This window comes from Aulostomus chinensis, chromosome 13 (assembly GCF_037954235.1).
Source record: "Aulostomus chinensis isolate RoL2024-O1b breed Wild chromosome 13, RoL_Achi_v1.0, whole genome shotgun sequence".
In the NCBI taxonomy this organism is placed as follows: domain Eukaryota; kingdom Metazoa; phylum Chordata; class Actinopteri; order Syngnathiformes; family Aulostomidae; genus Aulostomus; species Aulostomus chinensis.
In genome coordinates this window covers 15040526-15060000 of record NC_141332.1, presented here as the reverse complement: position 1 = coordinate 15060000, position 19475 = coordinate 15040526, and the positions used below count along the sequence as shown (strand labels likewise).

The window sequence follows — 19475 nt, the reverse complement described above, 5'->3', positions numbered from 1 at the left end:
GCAACCAACAACCCCACAGAGAGCCAACACACACACACACACACACACACACACACACACACACACACACACACACACACACACACACACACACACACACACACACACACATTGCTACTGGACTCACAGTCTACTGACGCAGTTTATACACATGCAATGGTTCATTTACACTCGTGCATGTACACAGACACACACACACGTTGTAAACTGCTAATACACAGTACAAACTAGCTGCTGAAAACACACTGCTACTGAGCATACCACACAACCAGACACAAATGTCTGATGTTGTCACTCTGGTATTTACCACTCCACCACTGTCATTTTATAAGCCAGCCTCGCTACTTTGAATGTGCAAGCGTTGGGATTTTGCAGTGCACTGAAAGTGAAGCACACATAATGTGACAGTCATTGGTTGAAAACAGAGCTGTGCTGCTACATTTCCACTGCGTCAACACAGCGTACATCCAGTCATCTCAAACCTCAAGTTTCCTTTACAAACTTTCTGGGGGTTTCAATCACAACTTTGCCATCACCCTCAACAGATGGAGACAGCTCACTTGTTCTCCTATGACCTCAGCATTGAACTTTGGTCGCACGATAACAAGAGGTAACGAGGGGCAGGCTGTTCTCATTCACTTTTACACCTATAATTTGTGTATAACCTGCATAATCCTGAGCCAGGAGCAAGACATGTTTCAGCCATTAATCTGTGACATATTCTGAGAGAAAGATTTGTGGTTACCTTTCCTCAACCCCCAAACAACACATACAGGTAACAAATGCTGACACACAGGAGTTTTAACCTCTTGCTAGCGCATCCATCTCCAATGCCACGGTCATGAGTTCAAATCCAGCACTTGTCTACATAACACAGATTACACCTGTGCAAACCCATGCAGTGAGAACCTCAGGAGAAATGCCAGACATTTCTAATCTTCTTAGCGGGAATTGCAATAATTTAAGTGTTTTATGAGTTCTGACAACACTGTGGTTAAGATCTGGTTAGGTTTCGGCAGAAAAACACTCGGTTTGGGAAATATTATGGTTTGGGTTAGAATAATAATAATAAAAAAAACAATGGCTGAAACTTTTCCCGACATCTCACTAAAAATATCTTTTTTTTTGCTTGCTAGAAACCAGGCTGTTCTCATCTGCAGTTGTACCTATGATAAGTGATGCACGTTGTTGGTGTTACTGGAAATTCATAGGATTCTGCTCTAATATTTGTGTATCTTCCTTTTTATGATATCATTCTAAGTATTCATGAGAAGACACAGCAGGGGACATTGTGACCCCCGTATATATTGTGATAAAACCTTGTATTGTAAACAAGTATTTAATATGTATTTCATCTACTGACCAGTGATGTGCACCCAGCAGCATCGTCCATCACAACTTTTAAAATTGTAAATTGTTTCTTTTTTAAGATGAATGTATTTTTAAAGCAGCTATTACAACTAATTATGTAACTGTTTTGTGTTAATTTGGTGCTACTGACTACCAGTCAGCTGATTCGATGTTTCCATATTTTGCTTCTAAAAGCCCATGTTTGTGTCAGTTTTTTTTAATAAAATCAGACAATACAAATGTTTCTTAAATGATATTTACCAGCAAAACAAAAATAAATCTGTCTTCAAAAATGATCAGATTTTAGCTCAGCCTTGTTCATGTCCTTGCTAGTGACATTTAAGAGGAGTATCAGAGATTAATCAGAGGAGAGTTTTTCTCCCATAAAAGAAAGATTAAAAAATAGCACAATGAAAGAGAAACTCTGATGTAGGTAAACGAGGCCGGGTGAAAGTTAAGAGGAAAAAACAACATAAAATGTCTTTGCAAGGTGTTTATAAAGGTCACCACAAGCCTCCAGAACAGCTTCACAAACTCAAAATGCTCAAATAATATTTTTGTATTGGATGTCTTGATGATGTTAATGGAAAGCTTCATCTAGTATTTGTGTGTGTGTGTGTGTGTGTGTGTGTGTGTGTGTAGGTGTGTGTGTGTGTGTGTGTGTGTGTGTGTGTGTGTGTGTGTGTGTGTGTGTGTGTGTGTGTCCAGAATGTCCCATAAGGGGTTCAGTTGGAGATCTGGTGGCTATAATTCATGAATGACAATCCGGGTGTCTCATACCAATTCACCAATTCAACTGTCTTTTTAAGCAGGATTGTGCAGACACAATATGACTGATTTTCACCAAATTTGGTGGGAGGGTGCAGAATTGGCTGAGAATGAACTCCATTTGTCATAGTGCCACCTGGTGTGTACAGAAATTAGCATGTTCTCTTTACACTTTGATGTACAGCAAGTGGGTAAACCATATCATCTCATATTTGGCCAGAAATTCCTCAAGAACTGAGAGAGGGGTTACTATGGCGTTACCGTGGCAATGTGGCCGCCATAGAAACTGTTGGAACTGGATACCACATGGTCAGATCTTTTCTAAACTTTGACTCCTGGCCTAAACATATATAAGCTGAATTTAAATCATATCCATAGCGCCACTTAGTGGTTACAGGAAATAAGCCTGAAGATTTACATCAAATTTACCTTGGGCTATTCTCAGTGTGTGTAGTGAAATTTGAACCACGGTGCATTAGACTGCTCTTTCAGGAAAAAAAATCTGAATATTATAAGGTTTCACCTCTCTCACACAACAGAACATCCACACACACCACGTGGGGGTGCGAGAGCCCACTCATTGTTGCTTGAAGCATTAATTAGGGCCCGATCATGAAATTGCCATGTTTGCCTTGGCAGAAATATGCACACTTGAGCGATTTCTGGTTTGGGTTTCTTTTATGTGTGTTTATTGTCAATTTAACAATCATACAAAAAGGAAGCTTCAATCATGTTCAACTTTGGAAAACTGCAGGAATATATATTTAAATTGAGTAAACTGAGTTGTGTACAGCAAAAATTTCTTCCTTCTGTTCCATTGTCAATGTTTAATCCAATAAGTAGTCGTTTGAGTATTTATAGTCTCTCTGAAGTTTCCTTTCACTTCACTCAGCCCAGTTCTCTCCAGATCATTAGAGTCCAGAATACTTTCTCCACAATAAAAAGCGTTTTCCTCCAACCAAGCTGAATACAGGCTATTCAGCTGGGGAGAATAATTTCACCAAATGGTTGTCTACCAGCTGTCACTACTTGATTCATTCATTTTCTTATTGCAGACGCCAAAGGGAGTTATATGACTTGCATGATATAAAAATAGAGCTTTCAAACCTCACAAAATTATCATGACTGCAGTTTTATCCTCCAACAATCCAACTTTGAATTTCATGCCGTCAAAGCCAAAAATGATTATCTGTATCATAAAATACAATGTATGCACTGGCAACGCTCTTTACAAGTGCTCCAGTTTCTCATTCTTTCGGGGACAGAAGAGAAGAGAAGAGAAGAGAAGAGAAGAGAAGAGAAGAGAAGAGAAGAGAAGAGAAGAGAAGAGAAGAGAAGAGAAGAGAAGAGAAGAGAAGAGAAGAGAAGAGAAGAGAAGAGAATGGCACACCACTGCAGAGCAGCCAACACCAGAGACCTGGGGGAAATGAGCAGTGATGAGGGACGGCTACCAGAGACACCCAGCAACTCACACTGGTGTGCACTCAAACCAACACACAACGATTCACATAGCACATGCCAAGGAAGAGCGAGTTCGCGCGTGTGACACACACATACACGCACGCACGCACGCACGCACGCACGCACACACACACACACACACACACACCAGACTTCACTCACATGTGTTGTGCCTTCACACAGATTTTTGTTTTAGTACTCTATGGGTGCGTAAACTCCTGCTTGCAATCATGAATCCATTTCTCATCTGTGCTTCCCTCTCCTGCCCCGTCCTTCTTCTGTCAAATTCCATATTTCCATCACAGGAGACAGACTCACGGCCCTGTCACTCTCCAGCAGCCTGATGCTCAACAACACACCGATCTGACTCCAGAATCCTGTCATGCACTATAATTTAGTTCTTTGCACAACACTTTACTTTCCCTCTGAGTGTCACTTCCCACATGTATCTGTCATTCACATCACCTCTCTGGGGATGAGGGCGACTGAGCGAAGGTGTCATCAGAGCCTAGTCGTTTTCCTGATCGTCATCCTGACTCGTAAAATCACGCCTTCTAGAAGTCTGAATGACAGCGAGCAGAGGAGAAAGGCAGGTAGTGAGGAGGGAAAGATAGAGAAAGTGACTGAGCTTACGGGGGGTGACAAAACAAAAGAACGAGGAAAAAAGGGAGAGTTGTGTTAAAACAACAGGCAAAGAGGAAGAGAAAAGAAGAGGGAGAAAGCCTCCAGAGTGCTTTCTTGCTCCAATGGGACAAAAGGTTACAGCATGACGGGGGTAGGTGTCAGGTGATGTGTGACAAGTCCAAATTAAAGATGACATAATGGTGGGGGCCCGGATGGGGTCCAAACAGGGAGCCGACTGAGATTCGGGGTGGGGGCAGACCATGGCAACCAAGTCGAGCTGGGCCATGCTGGGCTGGGCTAGGCTGGGGCTGGGCAGCAGGGGGCTACCCTGCAGGCTTCTCCATATGGAAAGCGTTAGCCTAGCGATTTCTAATGAAATGCAGGCTGACGTCAGGCAGACACCCACCCATTGTTTTGCTGCTTAATTTGTTAAAATATTTGTCTTACAAATGAGGATTTTGCCAAGAAAGAGGACAATTTAGAGGCAACAGCAGACTTTTACAGTAAGAGCCCGGTGTTACCAAGGCAAATGACATTTGAGTATTCAAGGTAGAGCAAAGGTATGGGACTTAGCATGAGTGCTAACACTAGAAGAACCAGGGCCTCAGCTGTCGTAGTGGGAGGTATGGTGACTGGAGGACTAGCATGAGTGGGAGCACTGGAGAGGGAGGAACTGCTGTAAGAGGCTCCGAGTATGTGTTAATTGCAATTGGAAGTTTTTTAGCATGAACAAACATTTCTGCATTACTCACAACAATTTGTTTTAGGAATGCATCAGTCAGACTGCTCCTGCAGCTGCCTGCCTGTTTTATGTATCCTCATTTACACTCCTTCAGTAAGTGTTATTTTTTATAATTCTCTCTCTCTCTCTCTCTCTCTCTCTCTCTCTCTCTCTCTCTCCCTCTCTCTTCCTCTCCTTCAGGCCCATTCATGTAGCTTCCAACATACAGAGAAGTTTTCCTAAAATAGGTTCCATGGAGCAAGTTTAAGAATGCTTTTGTTATTCCAAAAGGACTTGTGCTGTAATTGACCACCACCTGGGCATCTGGCAGAAGTCGTAGCGAGCCGGACAGAAGGGGATACAGAGCGAGAGGAAGGAGCTGTGAATGGAAAGAATGAAAGAAGTGACAAAACAGAGATGGACAAATGGAGAGCGAGGAAAGACAAGAAAGGAGAGATTAATGTGGGGGGGGTGATGGAAAGTGTATATGCCCCCTCCTCTTTCTTTCCTGTCTCTTGCTCTCCCACTCTGACATGTCAGTTCCAAGGTGCTTTATTGGCGTGAGTAATGATGGGAGGTGCTGCCAGGGTAATTACATAGCACATTAAAGGGTTTTATAAACATTACAGTTCCTCCTTTGCCCAGTGGCAAGGCTAAAGGGGCAGGAAGAGGGGGAAAAAACTGAATGAGAGAAATGGATGTAGTGAGAGGGACCACAAAGGGCAGCAGCGAGGAGGGTGGAAGACTGAAAGGTATTACTGGAAAGGAGGAAGAGAGGAGTGTGGAAGAGATGGACAGAGAAAATGACAGGAGTGAAGGTTACCATGCTCACGAATTCCATCGCTGAGTGCCTGAACATGAGACAGGAAGGAAAAAAGACAACAACACACCGGACAAGCCTCCAACACAAACCACAGCTGCAGTTCACATCATTATTCGCAAGAGTACGAAGGTTAACTCTGAAACGCACACACACAAACACACACACTCTTGCACATACCATTATTGACAGCATAGCCATTCACACTATAGCTACACACACTTTCACTGAGGGTCATGACACACTGACTCAACCAAACACTTATAACCACAAGGACCATGATTAAACAAACATCCACCCAGTCACTGAGCATTGCATATTTATATACAACCTCATTGGTCAAAAGCAATTAACTAGTACATCCTTGCAGAGCACACAAACCAGCCCCGGCTAATCAGTGTCAGACAGCGTGCAGCAGCCGCCGCTCCTGCTCTAAATCGTACAATTTTTTTTTAACTGCCTCTTTAGATTGCAGTTATTTATTATTGAGAGAGATTGATTGACAGGTGTATGTAATGATATTATAGGTTGAAATTGGCATATCTTGTTGTACTGGAAGAACAAAAATACGTAAGAATTTCAAATGAATACATTGTTGAATACTTGAAGAATTACTTTGTGAAGTCTTTACTTCCTGAAGGTATCGATAAATGATCCAGTACCGTCATGAAGGAAGCATCCAAGCTGAGTGTCCACTCGTGCAAAATTCAACAAACTGCCTTGTCAGGGCTCTACAGGAGAGTCCCGTTTCTGGATTGCATGTGCAAGTGCTGTTTTCAGGTCAGAATCATAAACTGTGCTCATATAATGTAAGACACGTTTTGTTTTCGTAGATATTTTGGCAAACATCAACCACAACAATGACAATACATCTTGAGATATTCAAAATATTATTCTGGATCCAGTCAAGCTCAGCTGAAAATCATCACAGATGCTGTGATGGCAGGTGTAGCCTGGAGAACAAGCCTTACTGAGAATGATTCACACTATAAAACCAGGCTTTGGCTTGACAATGACAAGCTAGATTGCATGAATAATCACCCTGACATGATTCCAAAGTAGCATCAAACCCTCCAAGTTGAAAGTGTCAAAGTAAAGTTATTCCAATGCTTCAGTTGGGCTATGTATAGAGACAACAGCTGCAATGGATTCCGGGACAGAGAGCAGAGTAAACGATGATATTCATTGAATTAATCTTGCTAAGGGAGAGAAAGGAGCAGGCTGTGCACCACCAACATCGCTGCTAATAAAAACAATATTTTGCTTTTCTCTTCATCTCAACTCCAGCTCACTATCACACAAATGGCTCTCGGCTAATTAATTCCTGCTCTTACTTAGCTGCAGCTGTCGATTCTCTCATCTTGCAGACACAGACAAGTGGTGAACAGGTTCTCATTTCAAAGCCCGGCACACTGTACACATTCCTTGACTTCGCATGGGCCCCCTGTCATCAAAGAGCCTTTATTAAGTGTCTCATACATTTACACATTGGGGAACAGTTTAAACTTGGCCCATGATTAACAGAGCAGGGATATCAATCCCAGAGAGCGATGTAAGGCTGACATCTCAACATCTGATGTGAAGTTTAACGTCCATGTCTGCAGGTATTAATCAAAGCCACAAGCCCCTCTCTCCCTCCCTCCAGAATATCCCACATACACGCACGTCTACTTTCACGGTCCCTCCGCCCATCCAAACATATACAGCCCATACCTTATAGAACCAACTAATTGCACACAATCCACCGCAATCCTCCAGGATGATGGATTGCATTTATACTGGTTGAAGTTTTAAAACTTTTGAACGATTTAGAATGCACAGCAAGGGGCTGATATCGCCTTGACCACCAATGTGTCTTCGGCCAGACCAGAGTATATCTAAACTTGACTCATACGCACCTTACTCACACACACACACCTCACCAGTGATTTGACTACTGGCCTGCAGCTACAACCTCTCTGAGCTCAGCATTAGGTCCTTCTCCAGTCACCCATAGTACAGAGTCCAGCACGCCGTGCTTCTTCTCCATGACGACCTTGGGGTCAAGCCAGAATGCCCTCATATAATGAGAGTGCTGTTTGGGGATTTGTTGGACTGTGATAGAGAAAGGGCAGGCACACGCAATGCACCCTGGGTCTTTGTCTGGGTGCTAACGGTATTGACGAGCGCTGATCGATGTTAATTGCTAGACAGAATGGCCATATTGACCAGGCTCCCTGGATGAAGAAGCCTGCAGGCCCAGTCAAAGAGAGGCAGGGAGATACAGAGAGAAAGCTGCTGGGCCCACATCAGCAGCAGCTACTGGGCCCCAGATACACACACACACACACACACACACACACACACACACACACACACACACACACACACACACACACACACACACCACACAGCTCACATTCACTTTAATGAGTCGAGAGAGGAGCACAAAAGCATAACGTCCATCAATGCCAAGTCTATTCAACACAACAGAGGGTATATGCAAAAAACATGTGTCCTGGTTACTCTTTGTGTATACATTTGAGCACATGTGCATTTATGAAAAATGTGTGTGGCAAGTATGTTTTTTTTCTGAGAGTGTGGAAAGGAAAAGGGGGGCAGCTGTGTCTCTGATGATGTGAGTGAATACAAGTTTGTGTGTGTGTGTCCTAGCTGAGGATCAATAGGCAGGAGCTGCAGAGGCAAAGACATGAGCAATCAATATGCTGGCTGCAAACAGAGGGAGGGACGGAGATAAAAAAAAAAACAGTCCAGGAGATTAAAGAGACAGATAGGGAGGACAGAAAATGAAAGTGAGGGAGAGTGATGTGACAAGAGAGGAAATGGTGCACTAGTGTTAAAACAATCCTTTTTTTCTGAACTTTATGTTAGTTTTGGGATAAAGTGTGTGAATTTTTGTGAAAGTCCCACCTTTCAGCCAATGCTTTGTCATCTTCAAATTCACATGCATCAGTTTATTAAGTGCAGGATTGAATCACTTTCACTTCTTTCAGCTTTGTTTTCTGAGTAACCAGACAAATATTTGAGCAGCAACTTGTCATTATAAGCTTCCAGATGTAAACCTCATGATCCTCCTGCTCCTGTTTGATACCCTAACCCTTATTTAATGGCACTAAAATAAAACATTCACCTCTATTAAATCGTGTTTCATATATCACGTGAATGAAATTTGGATCTTTTGCAGTAGTAACAAGATGTAACGCCGTCCTACTTCTGAACCCTTCCATCTGGGCTTAACAGTACCAGACGGGCTCATACCTCATCACCAGAATGTGGTTCAAATCCCTCTCCACAACATTTACACTCTTGTCCCTTGCAGCAGTGCGGTGAGCAGCGAAAAAGCACCCAGACACAGGTGCAAAGACGGAGAGAGCCAGTGGTAGGAAAGAAGGCCAGAGGCTTGTCTATGGAGCATGACTGGAAAGGCATTCAACCACAGTACCCCTACCCAGCCCAGCTCAACCCCGTCCAGTTGCAGAAGTCTGACTCTGTGTGTGTGTGTGTGTGTGTGTGAGTGTGTGAGAGAGAGAGAGAGAGAGAGAGAGTGTGTGTGTGAGAGAGAGAGAGTGAGAGAGAGAGAGAGATTTGAAAGTACAATGTTGAAAAGAATAAGCCTACACTTTGAGCCAAAATAACTGTCCCTGATGTATGAGGCCAACCCCCTCCCACCTTCAGTACACACACACACATACACACACTCTCCCTCTCTCTATTCTGTGTGTGTGCGTGTGTGTGTGTGTGTGTGTGTGTGTGTCAGTGAAAGGTATGGCAGCCGTGTTGTGTTGGCTTGGCTGACCGTCTGCGGTTGTACGGCGGTGAGAGGGAGTTTTGGGGAGCGCAGAGCGGGCGTTGCTGCCGAAATCCCTGAGAAATGTTCGTTTTGGATCCGTGTCTGTGCTTACATACCGCCCTCCCGACTGTCTCTCATTCTCCGTTTCATTTTTCCCTCTTAAGGTTTTACTTAAAAGGTAAGAAATTGGGAGTCAAAATACATGCATGACTGAGTGTGTGTGTGTGTGTGTGTGTGTGTGTGTGTGTGAGAGAGAGAGAGAGAGAGAGAGAGAGAGAGAGAGAGAGAGAGAGAGAGAGAGACTCCTGGCCCACTGAAGCTGCAGGGGTGAGGTTATCCTCGGGAGAGAAAATGGAGGGCAAACAGTCTGCATGATATAAAGACAGATGTTCACTTGTCTGAGGCAGGTGTCTTTTATGAAAATCTTCATAAAAACACATGTTTTCCACTTTCTCCAGACGCTTTCAAGAGCCAATTTCATTTCTTCTGAAATGTAATTTAAAATTGAATTTTCTGGAGACAGGTCATTTCATCCGGATTAAAATAACATCTAGTTTCCAATACTTTTGATTGACAGGAATATTAGTCAAAATACGGCATATAAATATTTCTTGATCAAGAAAATTAGTCGAAGAAGCTCTTCACTTGGATTTTTTTTATTTTTTTCAGGGTAAGTTTTGTGAGCATCGTACAGCCACTGACTAATCCCATTTTGATCCAATAAGTGTGCATGTGCGTGTGAGTGAAGGAGAGCGAGAGAGAGAGAGAGAGAGAGAGAGAGAGAGAGGGTGGGAGGGAGTGAGGAGAAGAGAGGAGAGGAGGGAGGGAGGGAGGATTGATCCGCGTCTGTTAAAATCTTGTTCTGGTTTTCTTGGAGTGAGGTCTGTGCCTGCCGACGCGTCTCTCCTGTGCAGCCCCCCTCAAGAAAGAGCTTTTTTATGGAAGGAAACCGAGGAATTTTTGAAAGAGAGACAGATCTGCATAATACCAGAAAAGTGGATAAAAGACGCACGACTGGGTTCTTTTGGGCTTTTCTCTTGCTTTTTCTCCTGTCTGAATGAACCAGGGAGGCAGATAGAAGGGTGCAGGTTTTGGACTGGGAGTCGATCTGTCAGTGTGATTTTTGGGTAAACACGTCTCCTGTGCGCCCGTTTAACTTTTAATTCTTCAGAAAACTGGCGAGCTCGACTCTTCCCTTTTTGCACAGCGGAGCTCGTTTTTCTCGGAACGGAGAGACTTTCGTGTTTTTTTCCTTCAGAGAAACTCCTTAAACTTTCTACGTTTAAAAAAATAAATAAAAAGATCGGATTGCATTTTCCCCCTTCAAACATTTTGGAGGTGATGTCATCGTGCTGTGTTTTGGCTGGTATTGTGTCGAGAAGGCGCAGGGAGGACTACTGCAGCCAGGCGGTAACCAGCGGCTGAAGCAGCGGGGAAGTCCGGAAAATCAGGTGCAAAGTGCGGCTGTCATTTCCTCTCTGTGTCGCGGGTGGCTGAGTCCGCCACCCAGTCACAGCTGTTCCCATCCTCTCCAGCCACCCCTCCCTTCCTCGTCTTTATTTCCCCTTCATTATCCCTTCCCATTCCCATTCAACACCCTGCACATACCCCTCTGAGCTGGACCGCTCCGGGACCTCATCACCCTTTCTGTCCGACACTGTTGGCCAGTGTCACCTGAGTCACAGATCCGTTGAGCCAGCGTGGGGGCGCAGACATGACCGAGGGCGCCTTCCACTACCCTGCGCCCGCAGAACCCCCGTCTCCAGCTCATCGTTTGCTCCATCAGCCAGCCCAGGTAGCCCTTCTCCAACTGTTACTGATACTGCTCTGCTGGGACTAAATCTCCATCCGCCTCCTGTCTGTGTTGGCAGAAATACTTCACCACTTTCTTCAACAGAAGTCATTTTAGAGACCAGAAGATCGCTGCTGCGCTGAAACATTACGCACTGGATTACGCAGAAGATTACGCACGCACCGCAGCTGTCACAGGGCCGAGCATCATTCTGCGGGTCAACGCGGTCGATTGCAGTTTGTAATCTGTGAGCCGTGCGCGCGATTTCACCTGTTCCTTGTCGGGGACGCGCAGCGTTTAAAGCCCTAACCTTCCCCCTTTGCTCCCCCGCCCACTATAGACTGCCCCACGGTCTGGACAGCTGTCAGAGGTTGCCCGGCGGTCACAGTGGCACAGTTACTGCTGCCTCACACCCAACCTTGCCCGAGCCCGCATATTTACCCACGCCGGGGGAACCGGGGCACACCGCCGCCGATGCCAACGGGAGTGTCCGCTGACTCTTTGACTTTGTACAACATCCAGCGGATTTCAGCCACAGAAGGCAACTCTCCGGGCTGTCGGACTGGCTCAGGCCGAGCGAGGAGACTGTCTCTGGGCCAATTTCCATAGTGGAGGGGGGAAGCGATGTGGTCCCTTCTTTCCACGCTGACCGTCTTGTAAGTCACTTTTCTCCCTTTATCTTCAAAAAAAATCTCATTTCCCCACTCAGTTCCTAAATGCTTCTTCTACTGCTTAACTGAATTTAAAGACAGCCTAGCTACAGATGAAGATGATGGAGAGGAAGGTTGCTGTGTCTAAGGATTACATCACTCCTCATCAGTCCCCATCGAAAACATGCCACGGAGGGCCCTGTTTTGATTGGCTGACAGTTCAGGGTCACTGGGTCAGAGTCAGGGCTGTGCTACTCATAAAACCTGCCATAAACATCTCCATCACCATCTGCACTTACTTCTGGGATGGCCAAGCCGGCTTTGGGAAGGCCATTTTCCTCATCGCCAAAAATCCTTTTTTTTTTTTTCCTCCAAATATTTCAGAAGTTCAGTCAAATAACACCGGCTTTATCTAGTGGGATAGGAAAATGATAAAGTGCCAAGAGCAAATCTTAGGGAGGAGGATACAGACTCAGGGGGCTCGAGTTTGCCCATTTGAGGTGTGTCTTGTTAAAAGCCAAGGGATTTATTTTTCTTTCTTTGTGTCGGCTGTACTTCTCCCAGATGGCAGTCATCTCTAGATACTTCTCATTCCTCACACAACCTGGACAGGGTGTGTGCTGCTGCTGCTACTGCTGGTGTCTGCCTCTCTCTTTCTCTTTTTCTCTCTCTCTCACTCTCTCTTCTTTGTCTCATTCTCTCCATTTAGCCACCCAACTGCCTACATCTGTCTTCCTGTCTTGCTTATACCCATTTTTTCCACAGATACATGCTGAGATAAAAAAGTATGAATTAATAACTGATGAATGATGGTGCCCCTGGCAGTATCTGAGGAGGAGCAGGCCGACTGTTTAGTCTGCTGGTTTAAGTTTAGGTCTACAAGAGCCAAGCATCTATCCATTCATTTCCTTCATGCCACAGCCACTTTACTTCATCAAATCTGCATTTATACTTAAAAACATGCAACCTGATTAGACTTCCCCAGCCAGTCAGGGCATATTGCCACAACAACCTGTTGCTCTTCTCTTAAAGCTACAGCTCCATATCCTCTGCTTCTCTAACCATTGTTCAACAGTTGGGCCTGTTACACACACCAGCCGCACCACTGTTCCTCACCAAGGCCCACAGCTGAACATCTGAAACGCTTGCAATGTGCCGAAGCCCACTGCTCCAGCGTTGGCCTACCACTCTAACCACTACTACACACAGCTGAAACCGCCGCTCTGTGCTGAGTCCCACCAGGCCGACCGCTCTCACTCCACACTGGTGCCCAGTCCTCAGTGCTGAGGCCTGCTAGACTAACCGCAGCCTTCATATGGTAGATCTGCTGGGACGCAGGTTTATGATGTCAGACCCTTGCTTGTTTTGGCAGACAGCCAAAGCGCACCGGGCTTTCCCTCTCTCCATACCTCCTTCTGTCTTTACTCTCCCCAACTTTTACTCTGTGCTCTCTTATTCTCTCATTTTCTCATCCCTCCCCCACTCCGACTGATCCTGTCTCCCTCTTTCCTCTCTCCTTCTCTTTCTCTCTGTGGCTGGCATAATATGGAGTGTCTGTGGTTTTTGTGGGAGCAGGGAATCCAGTGCCGAGGCACTTTTCCTGCAGTGTCCTCGGCGGCAGTGCAGCCGTGGTGTTTTAACAGCTGAGAGTCCTCACAATGCACAGGCGCTCAGGTTTTTTCGGCTGTGCAGGCAAAATATGAGGGCCAACACTGCATTGCCCAGGATGTCTGCATCTATTAGAATGACTCACGGGCCAACACACCAGCTATGGGAAAGAAAAGAGTGAGAAGAGAAAGGAAAGGAAGCCAGAGTTGGTGATGGTGTATATGAGTGTGTGAGTGTGGAGGCAGTGACATGTGTTATGATGTGCATGAGTTGAAACCCCTTCCCCTTTCTTTCCCATTATTTATCTTTTTGTCTACTTCTCACGCCAGACCACACTCTGTGGTTACACTACTGTCTCTAATTTTGCCACTTTTTTCTTTTCACCCCTCAGATGTGTAACCCTAGTCTTTTATGTTCCCTCTCTCCTGCCTCGAACATCTGCCCATTCTTTCTGATTTTATCTCTCACCCCTTTTATTCTCTGTCAACATTCACAGGCTTCATCTCTCCTCTATTTATTCTTACATCACCTTCATCTGTCCTGCCTTCTCCCCTTCCCTTTGTGTCTCTCTCAGACTCCCTCTCTCTCCTCCTCACTATCTCCCTCTCTCAGCAGTGCATATGTCTTTGCTTTGGCCCAGCTGTCAGCTGCCTGCTCCTCCTGTATACACACATACACCCTGCACACATCTGTGTGCATGCCCATGACAGTGTGGAGGAGTCACCTCTCTAACCCCAAACATAAAGCCGGGAGGCAGGGAATGATGGGAGACAGATAGTGGGGGGGGGGGGGGGGGGGGCAACGAGGAGAGAGAGACAGAGAGAGACAGAGAGAGAGAGAAAGAGAGAAGGTAGCTGAGAGATAGGGAGGACAACAAGTTGGAGAAAGAGTGGAGCAGAGAGAGAAGAGGTATGCAGAGAGATAGCATACGATGAGGTGGGGAAAGATGAAATTTGTAAAATTGCTTTTCAGCCCACACACTTGGATCTGAACTTCATCAAGTCTTCAGCTACTAATTCAGAACAGGTCAAGGACTGCCAGACCAGATTTTGTGCAACACAATCAATCCCTTTCTAAAGCTGTAAATAACAAAGGATACATCCAAGGTCAAGGTCTAATCTTCAATTATGCAGTCTGATAAAGTGGGAAGAATTTTCATTGTAAATACTACCAGCTGTTTCAGCAATAAATGCCTGTAAATGTCCAGATAGTCTGAGGGAGAAGTGAGTAATCAGCAAGCATAAAAAATGGAATTGTAGTTTTTAACACATGATTTCTGCATCACCATAATTATTCCCTACCAAAGAATTCCTCCATAAATAATGTCTCCACACATTTTGGTAGCTCATGTTCTTACTTGTTCACAGCATCTCTAATTGCAGCCACAATCCACCACTCTCCAAAGCCACATCACAGTGGAGTGTACACCTTTAGTCCAGCCCAGCTGTCTACATACGCAGAGCAGCCAAATAAACCGTTCCCTTTTATGTCCAAACCAAAACATGTTCTAGTTGTCTCGGCATGTTTGTAATTTCACTACGGTCCAATCAGGTCATTTGGAGGCCAGATTTTGGCGTGGTGAAAGTCACAGCCAGGTCAGAAAATGGGTTTGGACAGAAGGCTGGTAGCATAACTATAAACACTGCTCTGGGTGTTGTCTGTCTGCTGATGCCTGGACATCTGCCGGTCTGTATGTCAGGTTGCTGTGGCAGCTGCACACCCAGCAGTGTGAGTAATCGCCCAATAAGGAAAAGAGATGTTGAACAGACAGAACGGCAGAGAAGAAAGAGATGGAAATGATGGTGTCACGCTTGATTCTTCCAACCGTCAATGTTGCTTACATATTTCTGAACTCATCTGTTTCTACTTTTTCCAGATGTATCCAGATGTTACTGGTGATGTGCAATCCATTACAGGTGAGAGTCTGCATGCATGACTGGAAATGATTGTTTTTAAGTTACATGTTGGTAGTAGGTGCACATAGTCAAACCTGTTAATGACTCAGTGTGTGTATTTGTGTGTGTGTTCCCAGCAGGTACTTGGTGTGGATGGGGTCAACTTCAGTGTGCATGTGGAGAACCAGACGCAGGTGCGAGACACCATGAGTCGACGACACCACCGGGTTTACCAGCTCTACAGCCGCACTAGCGGTAAACATGTCCAAGTGCTGGGACGCAGAATCAGTGCCCGAGGAGAAGATGGAGACAAATATGGTAAGACACACACACACACAGGTTTTAAGGGTGGATGCACACTCGTGCCGTTTAATGACTGCAAGTACAAGAGACTTGGAAGGTTGATCAAGTGCATGCATGGATGGATACAGAATGCAGCTGCGCAGGCACACTCACAAAAGCACACACACATACACACACGCCTCCCTGGGCTTTAGCACAGGGGCAGTGGAGCTTGTCTTGGGAGTACAAAGACCTCATCGACTGGCTGCTGACTCAATGATTCACAAGAGAGCAAAAGACAGAAAGAAAGAGCAAGAAGTGCTGGAAGAAAAACAAAAAGTGTGAGTTATAGGGAGAAAGCTGGTAGGTAGAGAGTCAGAGTGAGTGTTAGAAACTCATCTCCTTTATCGATCCCTGCATTGATTTCTCATCCTCACTGTTGCCTCCTCTGGATTTTAAACAGCAGGCTTCCCCTCCCTCCCTCCATTCTTTAACACTCCCTCCGTCCATCCCCCACTCCCATTTTCCCTCTACTTTCTCCACCCATTCTTAAACCACACACAATCAATGGGCAAAAGACAGCCATAATGCTGCGTTAATATTTCTATAGGTGGTCCTTTGGTGGCTCATATTGCACATTTCTTTCATTCACAAACATGGTTTTTAGGGAGTCACTTCAAGTCAGAGATCAAACCATCAGACACAGACATCAAGTGAGATAGCACCTGAGAACCAAAAGTAGGGAGAAAAATAAAATAAGGAGCATTAAGGTATAAACATGAGCAGAAGGGAGAGGAGTTGGGGGAAGAGAGAGGAAGAGGGCAAGAGGGAGGGAGGTATTGATTTCTCTTGACCCCTTTGTTGACTGAGGTCATGTAGGAACCATTTTAGGGATTTATTTTTAAACAGGCACAAGCATTCTTTGAAGATGTGCAGCTGTGAAGTGATACTGGGTGTAGAGATGCACCTGCACACTCACACTCACACTCACACACACACACACACACATACATGCACGCACTTGCACACACACCTTAAAACAACATTGTTGCAGACATTCAGTCGGAGCGTGTTCCTGCTCCTCTCGACCCACTGTGCTCCATCTAAGGCTGTTATCTTTTTTACGAGGCGGTCAGCAGCCTCACATCCATGTGTGTGACCGCGCTTATCTTACAACCATCTGTTCAGCAAGAGACATTTACATCTGTCTGTGATTTATCAGCACATTTAATAGCAACTGTGAATCCTGAAACTGGGATTTGATGTGAATGCTTGTCTGGTTTATAAGTCAAATGTAACACTGATGGCTTTGTGATTTGTACAATTAGTGTAACTCACTGTGGTGCTACCTGATAAACCCAGCATATCCAGTAGACAGCAGCATGGTGTAATTCTGGTCATTGGCTTTGGCTCTAATGTCTGTCTGCCCCTCTGTCTGTCCCTTCACAAGCCCAGCTCGTAGTGGAGGCCGATACCTTTGGTAGCCAGGTGAGAATCCGGGGCAAAGAAACCAATTTCTACCTGTGCATGAACCGCCGGGGCAAACTGGTAGGAAAGGTGAGACTTCATTTGGTTTACAGAGATATGTCAAAAAGATCACTCGTCCTTACAGTTTCCTGACCTGCCTCTCTTTGTTTCTCCGATTGTGTGTGTGTGTGTGTGTGTGTGTGTGTGTGTGTGTGTGTGTGTGTGTGTGTGTGGATACCTGTGGTTTCTCTGCTCTCTCAGAAGGCCAGTAATAGAAGTGCCGACTGTGTCTTTGTGGAAAAGGTTCTGGAAAACCACTACACAGCTCTGATGTCAGCGCGCTACACGGGCTGGTATGTGGGCTTCACAAAAAGAGGGCGTCCTCGTCGTGGCCCCCACACACTCCCCAACCAGCAGGACGTACACTTCATGAAGCGCTTCCCACCTGGGGAGCAGCCTGACCTCACCACACCCTTTCGCTTCACGACCGTCAGTAAGCGGGGCAAGAGGGTGCGTGCTACTGGGCCCCGCTAGTAGTGACTAACGCCAGCACCCACTGTCTTGTCATCCAAAGCCTTGACCTGAGCCTGCCAATGGCTAACCAAGTCATCTCTTCCATCGTGCATGACTGAACAGCTCCTTTTGTTGGGACAAACATTGACCAGAAACTTGATGAATCATTCATGGGGTTTAGCTTTCCACCTACTAATTTGCCACTACAGCCCCCAAGTTAGTGATCATTCCTTTCACTTTTACTTCCCTTCCTGGACCAACTGGACCATTTGTGGTCCGTCACTGGAAGCATAAGCGGACTTGGTCTGCTTCCCTTCATAGACCAGAAATATTGACAGGGAATCTGAAGGGCAGCCAGAGTCCCAGGCTCATGGCCCTCGTACCACAACCACAAAACCCACAAGGCCTTTATGTCTCGTGTTCTGGACCAGCTGGACAATGTCAAGTATGGGATTATAACTGGACCATTCAGAGAACATGGGTGAGGAAGACTGAATGAACATGAGAGTGGGGGCTTTGCTGATGGATAAAGGGAAATGGCAAGAAGAAGACAGAAACTATAGAGTGGACAAAGGGATAAAATGATCTGCACAGATCAAATGGACCAATAATGCATTGTTGACATGTGACGCACTTATTTTTCTCACCACTACATTGGTGGGAACCTGTGAGACTGGCGGATGATTGAATGGATGGATGAAGGATGAATGAGGTAACCATTAAGTGATTGACTCACTGAATACATGCATGTTTGTAACAGGAAGAAGATGAAGAAATGTATGTAACAGTGTGTGGTGTGTGTGTGTTTGAGTGTGCGTGAGTGAGAGTGAGTGCACCAACAACCGCGAGTGAAGCTGGATCACGAGGGACTCTGGAGTGGGACTATATGGTCCCTGCATGAACCCGTGATGACCCACTGCAGGGACCAAAGCTTTAGGAACTGGAATGTATAAAAACCAAGCTGCACCAAAAAAAACAACAAAAAAAACCATAACAGCCAGACCAACACAGAAAAACCAAACCAATGACCGACCAAAGACAACTGGAGACCTTCATCCTGACTTCTCCCCACGCCCTGCCCACCGAGGACGCTACAGATTCAGCTGCAGGAAGCGACGAGTGCAGGGGAAGCACGGCAGGGAGGGTGCCTTCTCTATTAGCATCGCTATAGAAACGACCCAGGGGATGATGCTCCTGTGCGATACCGTGGATACAGAATGCTGCTACCAAGACATTCAGTGGAACAAACCAAAGTCTCATGCATACACACAGGAGAAAAATATTAAAGGGAACAATTTATTGAAAGTTATATATATTATATATAAAAGAAGACAGAAACCCTAAATAAGCAATCCTACTATGATGGTTACTATAATTATTATGATAAAATTATTTCATTTATTTATTTCAGCTTTGTGTGCAGCAGTCTTTCTCGACTCAGTAAACCTTACAGAAACATTTCCTGTGTCTCACAATCTCTTTGAGCCGCCACTTCACCCACTATCTCTAAAGTCCAGAATAGAAAGAGGTTCAGGGTCAAAGAGGCCAGCTTTAGTGTTTGTTGCAGTTTGAGTCTGGGTTTCCAGGTTGAGATAGCGATGAGAGCTCTCATATTGCCCCTTGTTTATTGACCCGACCTACACATCGACCTTAGCGAGCTCACTTTTATGGCTAAATAGAAGTAGCAGGTAACCTAAATCTTGCACTCAAATTGAAAAGCAGAAAGAAAATTCC

The 19475-nt window shown here is 45.3% G+C and overlaps 1 protein-coding gene and 1 long non-coding RNA gene across 3 annotated transcripts in view; one reads left to right on the top strand and one right to left on the bottom strand.

Moving 5' to 3' along the window:
• Positions 1–7796, bottom strand: part of LOC147251053 (uncharacterized) — a 15326-nt gene extending 7530 nt beyond the window's left edge. Inside the window, exon 1 of the long non-coding RNA XR_015119051.1 lies at positions 7667–7796. This is a non-coding gene — a long non-coding RNA (uncharacterized LOC147251053). The remainder of the gene's footprint in view (positions 1–7666) is intronic.
• Positions 7797–10213: 2417 nt separating this feature from the next.
• On the top strand, positions 10214–19180 carry fgf18a (fibroblast growth factor 18a). 2 transcript variants are annotated; one of them, XM_086222627.1, is made up of 6 exons: positions 10214–11573; positions 11667–11982; positions 15461–15500; positions 15617–15797; positions 17212–17318; positions 17490–19180. In XM_086222627.1, exons 2-6 carry the CDS (start codon positions 11951–11953, stop codon positions 17760–17762), a joined length of 633 nt encoding a protein of 210 aa, XP_086078753.1. In that variant the 5' UTR covers positions 10214–11573; positions 11667–11950; the 3' UTR covers positions 17763–19180. The 2 variants fall into 2 exon arrangements, with proteins under 2 accessions (XP_086078753.1, XP_086078755.1); XM_086222629.1 differs by having other exon boundaries at positions 10214–11982; positions 15620–15797.
• Positions 19181–19475: the final 295 nt, after the last annotated feature.